Below are 23,999 nucleotides of genomic sequence, written 5' to 3'. Positions count from 1 at the left end.
CTCTTGCACACAGATACCAACGAGTTATTTTGCTGCCCAAGCCGGCCCCACACTCGCAAAACTCATTTTTTTGCGAGGCCGCTTGCGCGGACCACCTCACACACCGGCCCGTCGTCCAGAACCGCTGATCGCCTGTCTCCCCTCCCCTCCTTCAAAGAAGGGAGGGGAAAAAGTCTGTCTCCCTTGCGCGCATGCGCGCTGTGCTCGTGATTTGTTTCATTTTACCCCGATCACCACTTGTCCAACTTTGCTATGTCGCATTAATAATTAAAATAGTTTTATACAAATGCAAATATATAACTACATTATAAATATAACTATTAAACACAATTATTTAATGATATTCTCACTAACTGTTACCAGGAGCTCCCGAGCGACACTAGCGCTGAAAAACGTTACCAATATTTCAAAAATACCGCCGTACGGATAACACCAATACTCAAATAAACTATACTAAAGGAAAACTATAATATAAACTTCCTTTTAATTTCCTTGTAAAACGGTACCCCGAGAAAGGGGTACAATGTGTCAGACACACTATAATGTTCCATTTTTATCTAAAATTTTGCGCACCAACTATTTTTTAATATTTATTTAAAAGAAAAACTGCGAAATCACTGACAGAGCTCTTTATAACGTTTGTTTGTTTACATACGAACGGCAACATCGCATCACGCCGCGCCGCCCGGCGCGCGCGAGCCGAGTTGAGCGGCACTCCTTATTATGTTAATTACTCATACAAAATCTTTTGTTTCACGCGTCGGCCCGTGTCGATGCCTCCCTTTCGCACTCATTGAATTTAGTACTACGCATTGTACTGTAAAGTTTGACCTTAACCCAGGGCAAACCAAACAACTTCCGCAAACCGGGACACAGTAAAACTTCTATATTGCCCCGTACCGCGAGCGCAGGTAAACCCAAAAAAATATTAAAAACCAAACTAATAGCAGGCTTAAAAAATACTAATAAGGTTGCGAACAGTGAGAGGAGGCAGCAAGTTTAAAAGACGCAAAATTTATATGACAACATTTAATATATATATATATATATACATACACACACACATATATATATATATATATATATATATACACACACACACACACACACACACATATATATATATATATCATAAAATCGTTTCATCACAAATCGGCGCATCCATCATAAAATACATACCCTATTACTACTTATAATAATATAGCTATATAATAATACTAAAAAAATACTTTAACAATTCCCCCAAAAAATTATAATTTTATCATATACTTGGGAGCTCCGAAAATTAAATATAATTACCAAAAAGGCATTTAAAATATATAAGAACATACTAATACAAATACAAATACAAATATAGATACGCACCGGGCGTATCACCGCTGTAAATTCCAATTAACATAGGCGAAATCTAGCAAAAAATTGACACACCTTAACATGCAAATAAATATACCAAAAATTTAGCAAATTAGAAATTATGGGTTTACAAGCCCTTCTCAGTTAAGTCATTTTCTAACGGTCGACGTCTTTTTTCTTCTAGGTCTGGCAGGGATTGGGTGAAACACGCTGAACGTAAAATCCCAGTTTCAGTTTTATTAGTCCGTTAATTTAAATCCCAAAAATCCACAAATTATAGTTTCGCACCAGGGGTCAAAGGGGTCAACGGGGCAGTGGCACGGCTGGCACTTGCTTGCTTTTTGACGTCGTGATGTCCGGTCACCAAATACACTCGTTTGCTCACGAGTGTTTTTAATGGCAAACCCTTGCCATTATACGTTACCGTAGCTGCAGGTAATTGTACGGATATGACGAATCCTTCGCCATACCGTCTTGGAGTTTATTTCGGCGCACATAATTCATCCTTGGAAAATCCTCGCGATATTCACACACGCCTCACCAACCACTCGCGTTCATCGTACCAAAGCGTTCTAAATTATATAAATGAACCCCGTTCATATTCAAAAAGGAACACACTTATACAGTTACTTCGATGTGGAACCATCACCATGGCCAACCCGCGTTTTACTTCACGTGCGCGCCCGCCTGGGCCTACCAGGCGACTCCGCTCGCCCGTCTCACCTGACGTCACACAATCAGCTGTTCTGCTCGCGCGCCGTCTAGCGCAGCGATTACCAACATATTCGGTATAGAGTCCTCGAACTTTCCAGACCAATTTTATAACTTAAAATCTTAAACTTAAAAATAATTAGACTAAATAAGAATTACAAATTTCTTTTTTAAAACAACATATAACCAACATAAATCTAAAATAACTCGTATTACCAGGGCATCCGAAAGATTAATAAAATACGTTAACCATTTCTGCCAACATAAACATTATCAAAGGTAGCAGCTGTAGCACACATGCTACAGTACTGATATTTGTTTGGTTTAGTGCATCGTGAAGTACCGTTACGCAATCACGCTTTACTCGTATGTTTGTTTCGCGAGAGTTTCAGATAGGGAACGAAAGTCATTTTGATTGTGTTTCGATCTTTTAAATACTGTTGAATCTTCTAAAACTAAACATTTAGAACTTTACCCAATCTTTGAACTAGTTTTTGAAAATGAAAAGAGTCAAAGAAAGCGGTGCGGGATTCCGCAAAAAAAAAAAAAAAAAAAAAAGGCTAAGAAAGAAGCAGATGCGAAGAAGTCTCAAGGTGCATTACTGAAATATTTTAGTTCCAGTTCTGGTTCGAAAGCCACGTTAACGTCTTCGGTGGCATCCTGCAGCAGCGGAAGTGATTCCAGTGTATGTAGGTATATGATTCCTTCATCTAGAATCATGCATGGCCTAGAATTACTCCAGTTATTTATTATTATTATTATTTATTTATTGTTTACAGAAGTTACAATATTTCTTACATTAGTCTCGCAAACCCTATTCTCCTAGGTTTGTCTGCGAGTACGGAGTCACGCTCGTTCATTAAATCTTGTTTTATAATACACTTAAAATTTCTCTAATAGCTGTTTGAACATTGATTATTGTTTAAAAATTATGGAGTATATTAACATAAATTACATTGAGTTAAGGTACATCTTTTTAAGTTTACGACTGAATTTTGTCCTGCTACTTGAATTTAAAACTTCAATAGGGGATGTTTTGTAAATCTAGTAGTAGTCAAGGAATATTTTTTTTTTGTTTTTGGATAACTTGATTATTTATGGTACCTGTCATACAAAGAAAACATAATTTTTCATTTAGCTCAAAAATGGCGCCAACGATTTTTCTCAAATTTCTCGTAATTTTATCTTTTAATAACATCTATAACATGGCTTACTCGGGAAACTCTAAAAAAGGTAGCTGCCATACAAAATCAATTTTGTTTGAAAATTTTCCAATAAGCCCGGCAAACCGCGCCGTCACCAAAACCACTTTTGTTTTGTGATAGATAAAATACTTATTATAAATTCGAACGTGTCCTCCGGCCAATATTCATGGGAATACATAACTTATTTTACAGGTACAAGAAGAAGACGTACCTGCCGTCGCAGTTGGAAGTAGTTCTGGTCCCACCACAGAGCAGGGTCAAGACGAAGTCGACTCATCAAAAGGACCTCAAGCATCTAGTCATAAGCCTGCAGAAAAAGTGAATGTTGCCAAAGAAGACATAATTGAAATCGTGCCTTCTGCTCCTGCCGAAATCAAAGATGTGAATCTCGACGATGTAGGTTGCTAGCCTTCTCCTATGACCGACGAAGTAAGAACGCTTCTAGTATGTCGCGGATCTGACTCAGTACAGCACATCGATTCCAAATTTGCCGATGTTGTTTGCTCAGGGACTTCAACGAAAGGCGGTACCCGAAAACTAACCAAAGAGCGGTTCTACAAACCATTATCTAACGGCGAAAAGGTTCTCCGAACATGGATGGTGTACTCGCCTTTGAAGCAATCCTTGTATTGTTTTTCTTGCAAGCTGTTTGGAAATTCCGGCTCTAACTTCGCATCTGAAGAAGGATTCAACAAATGGTGGAATCTAAATCCAAGAATAGGAGACTATGAAAATAGCCTGGGCCATGAACAGAGCTTCTTGAAATGGAAGGAGTTGGAAGTTCGCCTGAACTGTAAAGCAACCATCGATCAGAAACAACAAGAAGTTTTCGAAAGTGAGGAGAAGAAGTGGAGGGATGTACTGTACAGGTTGCTGAATATTATCCAGTTCTTAGCCAAACAGAATCTGGCCTTCAGAGGACATCGAGAAGACATTCGAGGAGATGATAGTGGCAATCGCGGGAACATTCTGGAGTTAGTGCACCTCCTAGCTTAATACGACCCTCTTCTAATGGAACACCTGACAAAGATAAAGCTGGGAGCAAGAGTCTCAGTTTCGTATCTATCTCCAGAAACCCAGAATAAATTTATAAACTTACTGGGACAGCAAGTTCGATCCACCATCATCCGTCGTATTCAAGAAGCTAAATATTATTGCGTAATCTTCGAAAGTACACCAGACATCTCCCACAATGACCAAATGAGCCAAGTTCTGCGATACGTACATATCGAAGGAGAAAAAGTCGCCGTGGTAGAATCTTTCATTGACTTCTTCGAACCAAAAGGAAAAAATGCAGAAGATCTCAGCAACGATATAATCGCGAAGATAACATCAGACGGACTGGACATACAGAATCTGAGAGGACAGGCTTATGACAATGCTGCCACAATGTCAGGGATCCACAATGGAGTTCAAGCCCGGATTAAAGCACTGAATCCGAAAGCTATATTCGTTGCATGCACAAACCACTCACTAAACTTGGCTGGGGTACACGCTGCTTCTGAATCAGTGGATTCCGTGACGTTTTTTGGAACTCTGGAGAAGCTGTTTGCTTTCTTTTCCGCATCAACTGTTCGATGGAACGCTTTGGTTGCCATCACAGGTCAAGCAGTAAAACGAGTCACTGAAACGCGCTGGAGCGCTAGACATGTAGCTGTCAAGATGCTTAAAAATAAGTTTGAGGTAGTTCTTGAGGTACTGGAACAATTAACAGATTCATCTCAAACTTCCGAAACAAGATCGGGAGCCAGTCTTCTCCTGACAGCCATGCAGTCATTTAACTTCCTAACTTTTCATGGCTTTTGGGCTGCAGTGTTACCTGAAGTAGATGACGCACAGATTTACCTGCAGCAACGAGGACTAAGTGTGGATAAATGTGCTCAGAAACTCTGCGCTTTGAAAACCCTCTTAGTGGAAAGTAGAGACCGTTTCGTGCAAGAAGCAATTGACTTTGCTAAGACTCTCTGCGAAAAACTCGGAATCGAACTCAAAACGAGAAGAATTCGTAGGAAAAAACGCATGCATGGCGATGAATCTTCTGAAGATGCAGCTTTGTCTCACGAACAGGAAATCCGTCGAGAGACTATCGCATCATTCGACAAGATCATTCAAGAAATGACGACTCGATTCCAGCAAATTCAAGAAATATCGGACAAGTTTGGATTTTTGATGCCAGCGAAACTTTTGGACAGCAAGTTCGAGTGTGATCTTTCCCATGTATTAGAAGACATCGACAAGGACGAGTTTCAGATGGAGCGGAAGCGTCTTCAGCAGTTTGTTGTTGTTGCCTGTTCTGAATCAGAGGAAGATATAAGTGGTAAAGGACCACTGGAGCTCCTCCAGTTCATTCAAAAACTGAATCTCGGAATTTCGGTTCCAAATATAGTCATCTTGATTCGTATATATTTGACTTTGGCGATTAGTGTTGCAAGTTGTGAGAGAAGTTTTTCGAAGTTGAAGCTAATAAAAAATTACCTCAGATCTACTATGAGCTCCGCTAGACTATCAAACTTGGCTATATTGTCGATTGAACAAGAATTGGCTGCTAATATTGATTTTGACAAAGTTATTTCTGACTTCGCTGCTCATAAGGCCCGAAGAATCCGCTTATAAAACCGCTCATCCTATTTTAACTTCAATAAAAGGTACCTCATTGCATGTGAAATTTAATTTTAACTAAGCACCTATAGAATGGGGGCGGCAAAATGGGTCTCCCGCCCCAGGCGCCGAGATGGCACGCTACGCCACTGCACTACGGATGTCCCACTACGGATGTGTCCTGTTTTGCTCATTGTACGCATGCGTGGCATCTCTCTTCCACTCGATTGGAAAAACAATCAATTTGACTTTTCAATCATATTTTCGTCGTTTGAATTATTAATATTATGTAATTTAACTATCGTCCACCGATTTGTAGCAGACAATATATTTTTAATTTCCCGCCTACCACTATAAGAAATAGATATGGTGGACTACATACGTTTTTAAAACTCCCACAACACAAAACATAATTTTTATAAATATATAGATTTATAACATCTGAAACAATTGTTTTCAATATGGCCTCGTGGCTGTGCGGTCAGCATCGCTGAATACCAATTCAAAGGTTGACGGTTTGAATCTCGACCGATGCGAATTTTTTTTTGCACTTGTAAAAATAAATACTGCGCACGACACTTCAAAAGTAATAAATATATTTGAATTAATGAATGCAAATAAAAGTAAATTTATTAATTAAATTGTACATTTCATTTCACTCCTTTGTATCCATACAAAATAGTGATAATTCAATAAAAATTATTCAATTTTATTCATAGCAGTATGCAGACGTAGATTTTATCATACAAAAGATAGAAAAATAAAAAAAAATTTTCTTCCTCAAAGAATATAATATTTTTAATGCCTAAATGGTTTGGTTGCAAAAACCTATTACGGCTCAGTCTCAGGCCGAATATATTTCCTTTTCTTCTGGATCAATCATTTCATCAATGTTTTGTTATGACGTCACGTTAAACTATCGTCCGTAAACCGACTTTACAGACAACCAATTTTTTTTTTCCATTCATACGTAGGAATCCCAAAATTAAACATTTTCAGGTGGCGAAGTAGTAGACGTTCTCACTCTTAATGTTGTCGTCATGAACCGTGAGACAATTTTACAAAAAATGTGGCTGTGCATCTTTAAAGACAAACAAAATTTAACCAGGGAACAAGACGAAGTTGAAAAATTGTTGGCTTGTTTCAGAAAATTCATGTATCAAGTATACTATCTTTGGTTTTAACATTAAAGTTGTTTACATAGCTTGGTGAGTCTATTGGTACAAAGCTTGAACATTGTTAAGTGCTAAATTGAGATTTCCTGCTTATAATGTTTTTTTCTTGTGCTCCCTTGAAAAACATTATAACAGGGTTCTACTGTAATTACATTCTGGGTTGTATTTCTTAAACGTCAGATGAATAATAAAAATTTCATTATGTGTTGATAAGTAGTCGAATAAGAAAAGCAAACATTTTTGGAAGGTATATGAAAGTAACCCAGGACTTGTAACATTTTTCCTTATGGGGAAACGTGATTTAACTAACAGACATTTGCCTGATTTTCTGTAACACTACCTGTCCGTTAATTGACAATATATTGTGTATCCAAATCTGTGGTATATTACAGAGTATCTACTACTTTTACTACATACAGACATTCTATGTTATTTGTACTTCTAGTCCTAAAACTATCTTGTCTTGGTACGTATGTTGCTGCAAAACTTTGTTAAGTCCTCTCATGCGTTAAATTGTTCCTATAAGGTTTTTTTAAAACTTTTTTTACCAAGTTGTATGATCTCCTTTGTGTTCATTCTTGAGGAAATAATTTTATTTAATAGTGGTTTGTTATGATTTATATTGAAGTAATATATATTTTTTAATTTTGATTGATGAAGGTGCTCACTTTGTCCACATTGACTCTTCTAAATGTTTATGTTCTCACGTTCTCAGCCAGTTGTTTGAATGGAAGTGTCGGTTGAGATGGCCGTGGGTGTGTTTGCGCGAGGCGGTGGACGCAGCGGCAGAGAGGTTTGCGGGGACGCACAACGAGATGCTCGGCGCTGTCGAGAACAGCAAAGGGGTGAAGCTGATGGAGGCAGGAGAGCACAAGAAGGCAGTGGCGTTCTTCAAGAGAGCATCTGCGTTCCAGAGCGCGCGTGCTGCCTACAACCTGGGTGTCTGCTGCGAGAAGGGCCTGGGCACATCGCGCAACCTGGAGGAGGTGAGCACGCCTTGGTGACACCACGTGCACTGCGCAGTTTCAGAGTGGACAATGGAAAATTAATGTTGTTACAGTTCATCCATCACCTCCGGCTAGCTCAAAATTAGGTGATGAGTGAACATTCAGGTTGGTAGCAGGTCACGAAGTAATTCATAGGCAGTGTTTGATGTATTACTTGTTATTTATTCACGTTAAAATCACAATATCACAGACTTCCGCAAAACGGAACAAACTAAAAAAAAAAAAGTAAATGTACATACATAAAGGAGATACAATGTAGATTCTTCTTACGAATTATATCCCGTGGTAATCTGTAATCTGGGTTGTTACAATGTGGAAGTGTAAAATTGGTGATAAGAGTAGTGTGAGGATAAAATGAAACACTATTTTCTTTCAATATTCCATTTATTTGTATATTGTGTTATTTTAAAAACATTTACTATCAAGATAATTTTTATTGAGTACAGTAAGTCCTCGGTTAACGTCGGGGTTACGTTCCTGAAAACCGCGACGTAAATAGAAACGACGCAAAATGAGCCATGTTTCATGCCACCGGCCGACCACGGCCCAAGGTCGGCCGGAAGCGCTGGCATACAGACGTGACAACGGGCAATTTTATCAGCAAATGACAACCGACAGCGTGGGAAACAAGTCCAACTAGTACTTCTCAGCTTTATAGAATGGTTATTTAACCAGCTGCTTTATTACCTTTATTGATTGAAATATAAAAACAGATATATAGTCGTTTGGAAGACATCTTATGAAGAAAAAATCATAAATTGCAGTGAGCTGATACTGTAGGCCTACTACAAACACATTTAATCACGATAAAGTTAACAACGGCACGTTTAGAACTCCGGCCAACTCAATGATATCATAGCGACTGAAGTGTAGAGCTGTAGCAAACCGTATGTATTCGTTACTGAGTAACGGGTGCGGCATCTAGTAACGAGTAACGAAACGTTACACACGAATGCATTTCGTTACTCACATTTTTCGTATGTTTTACGCATGCGCGCGCTTATTCGTTACAAAGAAAGATGTTTGTTTATTAAGGAAAGTATAATTTGGAAATTCGTCGTCCAAGTTTTTTACTGTTTATTGTGTGTAGACAAAGTTTGAGATTGGAACAGAAACAACGTAAGAAAGTATTTTTTACAAATTATAAATATGTATGTTTTTGTTTTTTATTATCGCGTATTTTCACGTTTTTTGTTCTTATCTTAAAAGAGATATTATAATAAAGCTGCTCTAGTGAGATTTTATTGTTTCTTGGTTAACAAAAGCTGTTAATTAGCAAATACTTTTGTTTATATTCGATTTATTATTATTTACGCGACGTCATACTGTACGTGTACGAAATACGACTCGATTCGTTGCTGTTACATAACATAGCATGTTATGCGGTATCAGAAGTAACGAGTAACGATACGAAAGTAACGAGTACTAAATGTTATAGTAACGAATACATACGGGTACACTTTTTTTAGTTACTTTTACACCTCTACTGAAGTGCCAAGGAGTTGGTCGAAAAGGGGTAGGAGAAAATGCTGTGTCGTTGCGGGAAGTAATAACACTTCTATGTGCGAGATACGTGGGTGGCCGAGCGGGCGGGCTGGTAGTATTGCATCACAGCGTGGAGAGCAGCGGAGAGCAGGAAGCGTCCCTCATGATGTATGATAAGATAAGGCGGTGAACGTGTAGCTTACGCTACATAGCATAAATTAACTACCGAAGGAAACAAAGAATTATAAACGAATTATATGCGGTGTTTTGGTTAAAATAAAGATTTACGGTCATTGTAAACGACGTTATTGTGAATCGGCGACAACTTAAATTGAAACATGAGTACTCAAACATTAGCGACGTTAATCCGAAACAACGTAAATCGGTATGACGTAAATAGAGGACTTACTGTATTCATACCATATTAAAATTGAAACTATTTATATTGTTTCTTTCATGAACTGGTTGAGTTAGGGCTGGAAAGGAGTCATCCTTGTCAGATGTAGTTAGTGGGGAAGACTGAGGAAGTAGAAGCAGTGGTGAGATGTGGTTCCTGCCGAGTGTACTCTGTGTTGGGAGTGCTGGTGACAAGGCTCCGGGAAGATGAAACCCTCGCTGTCTGCGTGTCTGCAGCACAAGTGGCCAGTGTGTGATACAGACCAAGTAAAGTAGAACCACAGTGTCCAGGCATGGCAACCTGACAGATGGCTGTAATAAATGTCATAACAACACTATCACTCATCAACTGAATGCAAGATATTATTTTTAAGAAGACAACATTATAGTAAAATAATGGCAAAAATTGGTTGTTATAGTTGGAAATTGACAGTAAAAATTTTACTAGGGATGGGCCGGTCGAATCCTCGAATCCCACCGAATCTCTAGTATTCGAAAGATTCGAAATTCGAGGGAAAAGATTCGGGATTCGAGGAAAAATATTGATGTAAATGTAGTACTTTAAAAACTTAAATGCTTACAATTTACTTGGCCTGTTTACGTTTTCCTTGGAACACATCCTATTGAGGTACAGTAGAACCTTGTTAATACGTGATGGTCAGGACCGAGATAATCACGGATTACCGAATTTCACGGACTAGCGATTAAAAGCCCGGAAGGTCTTGTCAAGCTTCTCAGACACCGCCGTGCAGCTGGGTTAAGGCCGTTCACGGTAAGGGCCGGCCGTCTTCGAATTAGTGTCTCGGCTTAAAAATGCCTAGCCATTAGTTCACGGTCATTTACAACAGCCGAAGAGAGAAAGATAAGATCGTGCTGACCTTGCACCCCCCCCCCCCCCTCCCCATCTTACAGCCGAATGCCAGCCAGACAGGTCACTCGCCAGGCCTGCCGTGAGTTGGCGGGTGGAAACAAACAAAGGGAGACGGGAAGCAGACGTCAGGACATCCCCTCAAGTTTAAAGAGTGACAAATGTGACAGCTGAAAGGGGGTGACACAAAGGGTCGGTACAAACAGCGTTGCAGAGTTTGGCGGCCCACGTGATGGCTTGTAGTGTTTGCCGGCCGCCGGCCCGCATGACATTATTTTAAGCGCTGACAATTTTTACTTCTCTTTTTTTTTTCTTCTCTTTTAAATCGTCCTGGATTATCCGATTCCCGAATTAGCGCATCACGGATTAACGAGGTTCTACTGTTTTGTACTTTTAATTCGTTAGATGAAAAAAAAATTATGAAGCATGTACTGATTTGGGAAACTTACTTTGTGTTCATGAACATGAATGCATTGTTGCTACATTGGCATTAAATAAGGCATAAATCACATATGTATTCTCAGAATATGCTAAAAAATAAAATAAAGCACATTTAGGATCTAGACTAAATATGAATCTTGTTTTTTTTTTAAATAACTTTACCGAGAAATCTGTTACTTAGTAATACAACAATAATGCCGACTTTCATCACAAGTTACGGTCGCACATGTAGTAATAACAGTGAAATAATGAATGACAAAAATTAATACATTATACAATTATTATTTTAATCACAATTCAATTTTAAATATTCTGATACATTCTATTTATGCATTTTTTTAGGACCAAGTTTGGTTTGTGTAGACTATCAACGTTAAAATATGTATTATCTGAGAATTCCATGATGGCCAACCAATGAATTTGTTAGCCAATCATTTCGAGCAACATAAACAATAACTAATATTAATATAAAAAATTTTAATGGGTAAACTAGAGAAAACACCCCGTCACTTTTAACTTCGGGCATATTAATCATTATGCTTTAGTGAGGCTTAATTTTAAAAGACGCACAACAATATTTCTTATGGCCTAAAAGCATTGAAGCCAATATGGCACCTTTTAGTTTCCATTAAATATTATTTCAGGAATGCGTTTACCTTCATTTGGGACTTTAAACAAATGTCAAGTTGGTAACTACAAAATATTGTTCCGTCGGATGTTGAATTTCGTTTTCCGATTTCCGTGGATACTTTAATCACTGTACTCACAGATAATGCCTGAATGCCTTAAATCCACCAAGTCGGATTCTACAGCAATTGATGAAGTGACCAGATTCTTACATGATCCTACAGTTAACCCAGAAATAAACATTCTCGAATACTGGAAAACTCAGTCTGCGTGTTCACCCAGGCTACATAAACTGTCCAAAAAATATTTGTGTTCACCACCTGCGACAGTGTTCTCTGAACATTTGTTCAGCACTGCAGGAAACATATGTGACCAAAAACGGAATTGTCTTGATCCAGACCGTGTCAAATCCTTGTTTTTTTAAATAAAAATTTAAACGGTTAAATAATTCGGCATAATGTATAATTTTTTCTCTTAACTTATAAATTATTTTATAATTAACCCTTGAGAACTGGATTCGGATTCGAGGGGTGGATTCGAGGTACTGTTTTGGATTCGGATTCGAGATTCGGATTTGAGAAAAATGGGATTCGAACCATCACTAAATTTTACCTGTCAAATATTATAAATTTTGTAATTTGCCCTCAATATTATAAGGTGGGCGCCCTTTAATCGGCTTCCAAAGTTTATTGCAGAAATATTATCCCTCTGTCGGGAATGGGGGTTGAACTAGTAACCTTGAAGATGGATAATTAATGAGTAATCAATTGACAGCAGAGGTGATTGCTGACGTTATGATTGTGTGTTTGCTGAAACACATTGAATACCTTTCACGTCATTAATTTATATGTATTTTATTTGATAACAGTTTCATAGGCTCCACATTTGTTTGCAGAATTATATGCCCAAGTTGAGATTTTTATGTTTTATGTTATTTCTAGTCTGAAATGTAATGTCATCTGCATAGTTAATAGTTTAAAATTGCTTCAACTAAATGCTTTAAAGTTAAACCATAGCAATATTTCTTAGACAATCTTAGCCATGTCTGCAATTGTGGAGAGAGTGCTGTCTCTCTCTCTCACTCACTTTCGCCCATCCTTGACATCTGAAGAGTGAGCTAGCTGCCTTGCTGTCAAAACCCGAGGCAGAGAAGACAAACTCGTTGCACCTCACCTCCACTTAATGGTAGCCATCTTGATTGTGAAATATATGTCATTCATAGGTTTAACAATTGTCTAGTGTGTATTACAATAAAAAAAATTATTTGCATGTCACTAGACATTTAAAAAATTTATTTTCTGCAAAACAAAAAAAAAACACCCTTGGTGTACGTTTTTCATTTCTTCCGACACACATCATGTATAACATAGAGCTACCTATTTATGCTGCAAAGTTGTGTTAATGTAAAACGTACCCAGGATAAGACCGTAGATAGTTCGCAATCACTGGAGATTTAACCAGTATGTGCTAGAGAGAGTGCACCAGTGTGAAGAGGCAGAGAGTACCATTGTGTGTCAGAGGGAGATTAAACCAGAGTGCACCAGAGGAAGAGTTAACGAGTGTGTGCTAGAGGGAGAGTGTATTAGAGTGTGTCAGAGCAAGAGTAGTTCAAAGTGATAGGGAGTGTGAACCAGAGTTTGCCAAAGGGAGAATGAACCATTGTGTGTCAGAGTGAGAGTGTAGAGTAAGTGTGTGCATTTTTTTTTAATTCAGACATTACCTTAACAAAGTAAAGTGAAATATTTTAATTGAGTATTTTATGATTCTGCACATTCTGTAATCTGGTATTAAGGAAGCTACTGTATTTAATCGCATAATGTCCGCATATTTATTTTTAAATACTTGAAATGGAATTTTTTTAAAATCCGCATAAATTCCGCACTAGACAAAGCAACCTTGGCCACCTCTGAAAGGCACAGTAACGGGATGGAAATTTACCGACGCTGTCAACAATGCTTTGACCTTGAGTTGTTCATTTCTCCGGAGCGGTCGCTGAGAGGGTTTGTAGTGTAGTGAAACCGTCTGGACTCAGAAACTCGCACTCTACTGCACAGCTGCCTGCGCCGTCACGCGAGTTGCAAGGGGATGGGCTATATATAACACAAGCCAGTATACGTCAACTCACACTACGTCACAAAGTAGGGAAGGTAGCGGAGAAGTGGTGGGGGTACATGCGCACGGTTTTTTTATACAGACAGTGGCAAGGGACAGGAAGGGAGGCTCGCCGGCGCCAGCTAATACAGACATTAGACATCTGCCCCGTGCCGTCAGTGGCCATCTCAATGAAAGATTAAAAAAATATCTTTTCACGCAAAGCGTTTATTTTGTGTAGGCTGGCTGCTGCTTCTGAACGTAAGAGCGCACACGCGAGTGAGAGAAAAAAAAAATGAGTGGCGTCTTCCACTAATCGCCGGCACCCAATTATCTCGACACCTGTCACATTTCTCACGTCCGCGCTGCGGAGGGTCGCCAGTCACCAGCGCTCTGCTAGTAAACTAATTATGAGAGAACAATTTTTTTACTCTACACGAAACATGTAAAATTTTGAGGGAAAAATTTTTTTTTCGGACTTCACCTCATAATGTCCGCTCCCCATTTTTTTGTCAAAAATGTAGCCAAATTACTGCGGACATTATGAGAGTAAATACGGTACTTGCGCACAGATTTTTTCGGTGGTTTCCGGCGGTTTGCCTTGATCATCGGTTTTCATTACTGAGCTGTTGGCTTTTTTTTATTAGTTTGGAATTTATTTTTGTTATCAATTTTTTTTTTCAGTATATTTTTTTCTCTTTTACAGTTCAGTTTCTATAGTGATTTTTGAAGACCAAGGATGGTCTGTATTTTGTCTTTCTATAGAGCAGCTTATACAACTCAGCTTAAATACTGTAAAATGGGGTGAACAGAAACAGCAGGGTGAATGGAAACAGTCCGCCCAAAGATATTTCCATTAAACCTATGGTGGGGTTTGATAATCGAGTAAAAATCCTTAATATAGCTTTGCCTGGTTCTGAAAAAGCTGTGCCAGATTAACAACATTCACTGTAGCAGCATTCAAATTTAAAAATGTCACGTGTTACATACACTCGCGTTTGTCTGTTGCACTCATCAAAAGCACGATATGCTGCAAACACGAAAGGCTATTTATTGATATCATATCATAGAGATTACACTTTGACTCACAAAACAAATAAAGAGTTGTTATGCTACTCTTTCTACGCAGATAAAGAGTTTGTATTTCAAAGTCAATGACAAAGCAAAACTTGAGAACAAAAGTAGTTAAAGTGAGAAGATTGTTACTAATTGTTTTTGGGTTTGATTCCTCCAGAGACCCAGGTCAGGGGTGGAGGGAAGACAGGTTAGTTCTGTTGGGGGCCAGCAAGTCCGCCGAGTTGACCCAAGACACTCCTACAACCAGTGACAGTCATTCAGTTTTTAGTTGATGAGGCAGTATGGGGAACTGGCCTAGTCTGCTGTACCGAAAAAACACCTTTTACTAGAGACAAGATTTTATGGTTTTATTTGTAGGCGTATTTAATTTTTAAAACAGGAGATATCAGTGTAATTGTTTTTATTTGTTTATTAATTCTGTTTATATATAAAGGTATCATATTAGTGAACAAAAATGACACTTAAATGTTTTTCATGATACTTATTTCATCAAAACAGTTTAATTTTGACTGATATTAAAAGATGAAATTTTACATAATAATAATTTCTAATAAGAAAGTCTAACTACGTGGAACAATAAAAAATAATTGGTTAGTAATTGTGACATAAAAAATGAGTTAATAATAACAATTGCAGTATAAAAACAAGTAAAATATTTTTGTATCTATTTGGTAACAAATTTTGGTAGGCTACTAAATTTATGCTAAATAAATTATATTATTTAAATTTACTATATAATAAGATAACATTATTGTGATGTTAGCTTAGTTTTGATTAAAAATCCTGAATAGTTAAATGATTTTATTTGCATTTTGGTGCTTTATGGTGCATTGACATGCTTTTCAGTGTTATTTTGGTTTTATCACAATTAACTGTATAATCTTGTCCCTACCCATTACTTTTGATCTGAAGAGACGCCCACTTTTTTTCACAGGCAAGAAGGGGTATACCACGACACTGCACACTGCCATTGTTCTCGTCCACACTTGTCTGCATGTAGCAACAAAACACACATTCAATAACAGTTTAAGACGTAAGCACTATCCTTAATGTTCAGAAATCAAAAATAACTAAATAACAAAATAAAACACGTCTGTCCTGGGCAAGCGATAATTCAAGTCTGATTCACGTTGTCTCGTGTTGGCACTCTGGCACTGATTGGAGTAAGTTTCCTAGTCAAAGGGAACTACAGGTTGTAACAATACTTCAGTACTGGTTCAAATTACTTTTATCGTAACTTAATTTTCATTTGTGTTTATTTAAATAGTTAAATTACTATAAAAAATAGTATTTTAATATTAAATAATAATTGTGCATTTTGTATTTGTTTAGGGGTTTTGATTTTATAGTTAAAAGATTTACTTGTTTTTAAAAAGAGTGGTTTCTTTGGTAATTTGAACTGTCCACATGGCTGTGATGTGATGTAGCATTGTGCCAGACTCCGCTCAGCCAGGGTGGTTTCACTTCCTGCCTGTGAGTGTTAGTTTGACATCTGGTCGAGAGAAACGTAGCCCATTGCAGCAAACCATCCCAGCATTCCGCTGGAGCGATAACGGGAAACAGTGGAAAACTGAAACGGAAATTAGGGACTGAAATTGGAACCTAAACTAGAATTTGAGTCCAAAGTTTTAACCCTTGCGCCTCCTTGCTTGGTATATTGTTGTTCATAAATGTAGAGGAAATTTGGCAGGCAGTGGTAATGTTATTAAGTTTGTAGGTTTTAATTATTTGAAATTCATAAAATACAAAATAGTTTCTTATGAGTTTTCTTGTAGGAAAATCAATGAAATTGAAAATAACCAACTTTAGAGATAAGTTTATTTGGTGTATCTCACTTAAAAGATAAACCAGACTTATTTTTTACTGCTTAGGTTTCTTAGTGTTGTTCCTGAAAATGATAACCTTGGCTAGTTGAGTGGTTTGAGGAGTAGCTGGGATTCTGAAGCCACAGTGACCTTTGGAACTAGTCTGGTTTTCTTTTTTAGTGTTAGCTCATACGTGTTCCTTTCTGCTCATCTCTCACCTCTTATGAACAATTACACAAGTAAGCGAAAGGTGTTGTAAGTGAGGGGTGCAAAGGACCTACGGAGACAGCGACAAGGAACGAGAGAGTGATATTGTTGAGCCTGATTTTATTGAGAAAGCATACAAACTTGTTTCTTAGAGGATATTTATTTTACGACTACATTACAACACGATCCTCTCTACATCATGGCTACCGGAAGACTGCATAGACTACAGTTTCCAGTTTCCTTCTGCTACCAACGTGATGATTACAAATTTACTCTTCAACACCACCCCTTAAATTTGTAGCTCTCCCAAGAGGGCAAAGAGCTGTCTACAAGTCCAAACTTATCTGTACAAAATTTATGTTTTGCCTTTACCAACGACTTCGTTAACACATCAGCCAACATTTCCTCAGATGACAGGTATTTGATGTTTATTACTTTTGAATCAATATAATGTCTAAGGAAATGATGCCTGTGCTTTGACCGGGCATTGGTCATTACATTTTTAGCCAACTGAATCGAACCCCTGTTGTCACAGAACACGTCAACTGTCCCTTCAACACTCTTCGGTTCTATTTCTGACATCAGTTGTCTTAGCCATACAGCTCCTGCACAGTAAATGACACAGCCATGTATTCAGCCTCACAGGTTGACAGTGCGACAGATTTTTGTCTTTTGCTGTGCCACGAGATCAGGCCGCCACTTAGTTTGAAGCATGACCCGGTGACGGAGTGTCTTTGATTGACCTTGTTCCCCCAGTCTGCATCACTATGTCTCTACCCTCCTGTTACCATCCCTGGAAAATTCTAATTTGTAACCCAGTGTTCCCCTTATGTATCTGAAGATTCTTTTCACACTTACCCGGTGTATCTTCTTATGTGAGTTGTTGTACCTACTCAGTAGATTCACTGCATGGCAAATATCGGGTCTGGTTACTTACGATAGGTACAGCAAACTGCCTATCGCCTCTCAGTATGAAATGTTGACCTCTTCAGAGCAGACTGCCTCCATGTCGATTCCAGGGTCCAGGGGCGTTGCGACAGGCTTTGCATCAGCCATGCCAAAATGCTGGAGTATCTTCTCTGCGTAGGCCTCTTGAGAGATCCATAGTTTTCCTGCTTCACGGTCCCTCGTGATGTTCATCCCTAAACATTGTGTTGCTTGTCCCAAGTCCTTCATTTCAAAATTCTCTTTCAGGAATTTCTTCGTGTTTTGCTTGGCATTCTTGTCATTTGAGAAAATCAATAAATCGTCGACATACACAGCTATCGCAATAAACTTGTCGCCGTCACGACAGTGATAGACACATGGGTCTGTGTCGGAGTGTATAAAACCATTCTGACGTAGCACCTCATCAAGTCTCCTATTCCAGTTTCACCAGCTTGTTTCAGTCCGTACACGGCCTTTTTCAACTTCCACACTTTTCTGGTTTTTGTAAACTCTTTTGGGGGTATGACGTAAATTTCTTCATCTAGGTGTCCGTATAGGTATGCAGTCGTCACATCCATGTGGTCTACATCCAGGTCTTTCCTCGCTGCAAGAGATAAAAGGTATCGTACAGATGAATACTTCACAACAGGTGAATATGTTTCCCCATAATCCACCCCTTCAACCTGACTGCAACCTTTCACAACAAGTCTGGCTTTGAAAACTTCTGATTCATCGTTTATGCTCTGTTTTACTCGTAACACCCACTTTGTCTTCAGGACTTTTGCATCCTTTGGTTCATTGACCTCTTCGAAAGTATAATTTTTAACTAGTGACAAGTATTCATTTTTCATAGCTTTCGTCCACTCTACAGAATGTTCACCTTTGAGTGCATCTTCCACATTTATATGTCCATCCGACAGACTTGAACTCTCAGCATAACATATTAAGGGTGTCTACTGACCCTGGAAAACCTGGAAAACCTGGAAAAATCAGGGAATATTGTAATCAGGGAATAATCAGGGAAAAATCAGGGAATTTTTTTAAAAATCAGGGAATTTTTGTTTGGTAGGTTGTAGTTGTCAATATGTTTGTTTATTGATCATTTTGCATTGACGTAGCATCAAGTGTATATCCCCTCCCGTTTTTATTTTTGAATGGCAGATAACGAACAGTTCCCACGTCCATTTTCTTTTGTTTACCATCGGATTCGGAAGTGGCATCAAATCACGTGATACAAACTGGTTCAAGCTGGTTTGTTATCGTGCTGACGTGACGTGCTGCGGCATGTGCTTCCCGCGCTTTGATGTAAGACCAAGTTGTTTCAGCTTACTTAACATCAATGTTCTTGGGGCATACCACATCTCAGTGTTTACTCAAGCATTTTTGGGAGCTCTCTCCTCTGTTGACATTCGAAATATTCTGCAGGTATCTATGGATGGCCCCAACGTAAACTGGGCATTTTTTTTAGCTTTGAAAATACATATCACAGACACTTTTCGTGAAGATTCACCATCATTGCTATAAATTGGTAGCTGTGAGCTTCATACGGTCCATGGTGCTTTCAAAACTGGATTTTCTGCTACACAATGGGACGTTGTTAGTTTTTAGAGGCACAGTTACTATTTGTTTAAGCATGTACCTGCAAGGAGGGCAGATTACATTATAATAACTGGATCAGAGCTTTTTCCCAAGAAATTTTGTGCAACGTTACCCCATCTAAAGAAATTTATTAGTGAAGTTTCTATTTTATCTGTCTCTTTCAATGTAGTGAAAAGTGCTCTTGAAGATAATCTTCTAGAAGTAAAATTGACATTCTTCCACTCTTTGGCATCAGAGCTGGAATTGTTTCTTACAATGTTCCAAAGTGAAGCACCCATGGCACCTTTTCTATATGATTCACTGGTAGACAGTTTATTAGCTTTGGCAGGAAAGTTTGTGAAACCAGAGGTACTGAAGAGCTTTAGGTAGAAACACAATGTATCTAGATTGGATGTAGATAACCAGGAAAGTCTATTGACTGCTAACAATATCAAGTTGGGTTATGCAGTACTCCATGCCATCAAGAAAGAGAAAGTACCAGAAAAGTCTGTCCTGTTACTGAAAAATGATGTTAGGACTTGTCTAAAGGTTATGGTAAAAAAACTTCAAGACAAAAGTCCCCTGAAGTACAAACTTAACATGGGAATTTCCTGCTTATGTCCGTCTGTGGCTTTAAATTCGGGTGTGAGGAAACAGTGTGTGAAGTACAGTTTAGAATGTTGTCTTCAAAACAGGTGGCTATCAGGACAAGAAGTTGATAACATTGAGCGATCATATGAGTTGGTATGATCCACGCAAGATTCTGAAGCACTGTTCTCGTCTTTTTCTCGAGAAGACGGGCACCTTGATCACTTGTGGATGCTCATTCGTAAGGCACTTACAGTAGCTGCTAAAACAGGCCTTCTAAAGTTTTTGAGGCTGATGTTGGGGAAATGCATCATTAGAAAGAGGATTTTCAGTGAATTCTAATCTGCTGACTGAAAACTTGCAGGAAGAAACACTGATTGTAGAAATACAAGTGTACGACTTTGTTCAACGTTCTGGAGGTGTAGAGCATGTTGATATCACCAAGTCCATGTTACAGTATGTAAGAAATGCTAGTTGTAGGCACAAGGAAGCTCTGCAAACAAAACAAAAAGAAAAGGAAGCTACAGACAAGAAGAAGGCAGAAAAAAGAATAGTTGAAGAGGTGATCAAGGCATTGCAGTTGAAGAAGGCTCGAGTGTTGGATTTGGCTCATTCTGAAGCAAGTGCAATAGACGCAAAAGTTGAGTCACTGCGAAATTGATGGAAGCTTCCTTTTACTAATGTTTTTGCAAAAATAAGTTTGTGAAATATTTGTAGCAGCATGTTTTATTTGCCATCAATTGAGTCACTTTGACCACGTCTGGAAGAAGGTAATTTTTTTACTAATTTAAGTGAGTTGAAATACTTACTTTGAAACCCGTCAATGTACTTTTATGCAGTTTTTTCAGTTTCGTGGAATGTCATAATTGTGTTAAAGAAAACCTGGAAAAATTAAGTTTTAGACCTGGAAAACCTGGAAAAATCAGGGAATTTCATTTACTAGATCTGGTAGACACCCTGCATATTACATGATCCGTCCATTCTTTTGGTTTTTGGGGCCTGGAAGATCTTCGTGTCTCTTGCTGTTCTGTTCCGACCTGTACCCTTTGTTCTTCCTTTCTGAAATTTTGAAGTGACTGTTTTTTTTCCTCCCTGTTTCTCTTGTTCCTCTTCCATATTGTCCTCACTATGTTGCTGTTTTGTAAATTTTTCAGTCTCAAGTTCCTGTATGGATACAGTCTCAAGTACCTGTGTGGATACTGTACCGAGTAATTGCATTCCCACCTCGCCTCGAGTGTTCTTCTCTTCTTGCTCCATGAACACAACGTCACGACTTAAGATTAACTTTCCGTTTCATCATTTATGAGTCTATACCCTTTCTGATTCTCACAATATCCCACAAATATCAATCTTTCCGACTTTGGATCCCACTTCTTTATGCATGGCTTTGGAATGTGCATCATAGCCTTGGAACCAAAGACTCTCAGGTGTATCCTGCTGGAGAGCACTTGATGGAGACTGATTTGTTAAGTAGGCAGCAGTGAGAGTTGCCTCAGCCCAATACTGCTTTGGCAGGTTGGCATCTAGGAGCATCGTGCGTGCCTTCTCTACTAGTGTCCTGTTGGCTCTCTCCGAGACGCCATTCTGTTGTGGGCTGTGTCGTACTGTTGTTTGGTGCACAATGCCTTGTGAGGAGAGATATTTTTTTCATATCTCCATTCACATACTCGGTTCCATTGTCAGAACGTAGAACCTTTATGGAGCGACCCGACTGCTTCTCTACTAAGCACTTGAATTCTTTGAAAACACCTGTGACCTCTGATTTTTGCTTCAAAAAATAAACATGTATGTACCTTGAAAGGTCATCTATGAAAATCAGGAAATACCGGCTGCCCCCAATAGATGGAACTTCCATAGGCCCACAAAGATCGGTGTGCACTAGGTCCATAATGCCCTGCGAACGCCTTCCACTTATTTTGAATGGAAGACGTGAATGTTGGCCCATTACACAAAAGTTGCATGGGTCTTTGGTTACAGCATCTTCCCCCATTCCTGTCGATACCTTGGCTAGCTGCAACATCCCTTTGTGATTTAAATGCCCTAACCTACGATGCCACAGACAAGCTTGTTGGTTGGCAACTTAATGACATATTTCATTTGTGTCTGTTGTGGAGAGACGATAAATACTGTGCCGGAAATTAGGCATTTCGTCACTTTTTTTAAATTTTTTCTATAATTTTAAAATTTTTCGGGGTTTCTATTTTTTTTAAATTTATCTGGTTGTTAATGGGGGTGATTTACTTTTTGTTAGGCCGGTGTACGCCACCGATTTAAACTTTGTGCCAGTGGACCGAAGCCCCTTCCCAGGGGGCCAATCTGATATTTTGCTGTCTAATGTGGACATGGTCAGCCCGGTTGAAATTTCTCTCGCCTGCAGTCACGCCCCGAGTTTGTAATTTTAATTCCCTGCATGACCAAAACTGCTTTGAGCAGCTCCTGGGCTGCAAGGTTCTACCTTGTAGAGGCCTGCTGAGAAAAGCATGTCTCGTCACGAAGCAGTCTCCAGTGGAGCTGCGTTCCCACCTTAGTGGCTATTTCTGCCCCCCCTTCCTCTCTCTCCTCCTCACTTTAGTTCTGAGAAATTAAGCTAAGAGCAGTGACCGGACGGGACGATGACCTGACGCAAAAACCTTCTCCCGGGTCCGACAGACACATCCCGGACATCTAGCGGCAAAAAAAGTAACCGCGGGCCTGGTCGCCAGCGTGCAGAGCTTACCCTCATGACACCTGGTGGCAAGTCTGCTCACCACCTCAAGTAGTTCCCCCTTACGCCGCTAGAAGGCAGCGTCGCGGTGCCATAAGGCACTATGCTTTCCTCTCGCGGCCCGGAGAAGTCGATTGTTCTTTGTTTTCGTTTCGGTCCGGTAGAGAGCGCGCATGTCGTGTTGTTGCCACGACCGCCTCGGACTCCTTCGGAAATTTTCGGCTTAGAACCGAACCTACCCCCTCCTTTGACCCGGGGCCTTACCGCCCGATTTAATTAGGGGTTTTGGCCGATTGCGGGGCACTCAGCCCTCTGACCTCGGCTACTGACCTCGTCTCATCTACGTCCTCTGCGCTAAGAGGCTTTTTGCGGGAACGGTGATTTTCGCGTGCACGAGAATGTAGTCAGTTTGCTTAAGGGATGTGATCCCGTTTGTACAGTAGCCAGGCAGAGGTAGTTTTTAGAAAAGTCATGCATAGTTAAATTTTTATTTCTTCTTATTTAATTCTAAAAATTCCGGTTTCGTCCGCGCATCCTGATTTCTCGGTCCGCGGCATCCTGATGTCGGCGCGAGACACCTAGTGAGCTCCGAACTCTACACCCTGGTTGGTGAGTAATTTTTTTTCTTTTCCCCCCCCCATTCCCGTTTGTTGGCCTTTTGCGCCGACGGTATAGGACTGTCTGGAAGCAAGTCTAATTCGTTTTGGATTTGATTTGGGTTTCAGACAGGGTCGAAGTGCTGGAGAGACAAATTGCCCCCAGCTCGTGGTCCTGCACCTCCACTGCGGGTCACGTTAGAAGAGAGGTTTCCGCGACCCGACGTTAATTTTTTGAAGACCCGGGTGGTAACGTGAAATCAACATCCCCCCCCACTTTCTAGCTACGAACTACATTAATTGAATGAATAGCCTACCAGTGAACAGTGCTTTCCTCAAGAATATGTAGAATCAATTAAACTAATCATCGATGTAATTGTTGGGACATTCAAATTTGGTGCAATTTTCAAATTTTTAATTATGTAATAATTTTTGCTAGGTGTAACATGTACTGTTTTAATTAATCCTGGGGCGCCCCCTTTAACTTTGTTATTTACTAAGATTTTTATTGTCAGGTTTGAATAATACGAACACAAAATTCCTTAATAATAAAACAGGGA

The 23,999-nt window shown here is 39.3% G+C and overlaps 1 protein-coding gene across 3 annotated transcripts in view; it reads left to right on the top strand.

The window, feature by feature from the left end:
• Nucleotides 1-23,999, top strand: part of LOC134541695 (uncharacterized) — a 72,437-nt gene that overhangs the window by 18,359 nt on the left and 30,079 nt on the right. For all 3 annotated transcript variants that reach the window (XM_063385322.1, XM_063385323.1, XM_063385324.1), the window contains exon 3: nt 7,813-8,028. In XM_063385322.1, coding sequence (XP_063241392.1) covers nt 7,813-8,028 — 216 coding nt within the window. The remainder of the gene's footprint in view (nt 1-7,812; nt 8,029-23,999) is intronic.

Source organism: Bacillus rossius, assembly GCF_032445375.1.
Source record: "Bacillus rossius redtenbacheri isolate Brsri chromosome 4 unlocalized genomic scaffold, Brsri_v3 Brsri_v3_scf4_1, whole genome shotgun sequence".
NCBI classification, from domain to species: Eukaryota; Metazoa; Arthropoda; class Insecta; order Phasmatodea; family Bacillidae; genus Bacillus; species Bacillus rossius.
This window is presented reverse-complemented; position numbering and strand designations above follow the sequence as displayed.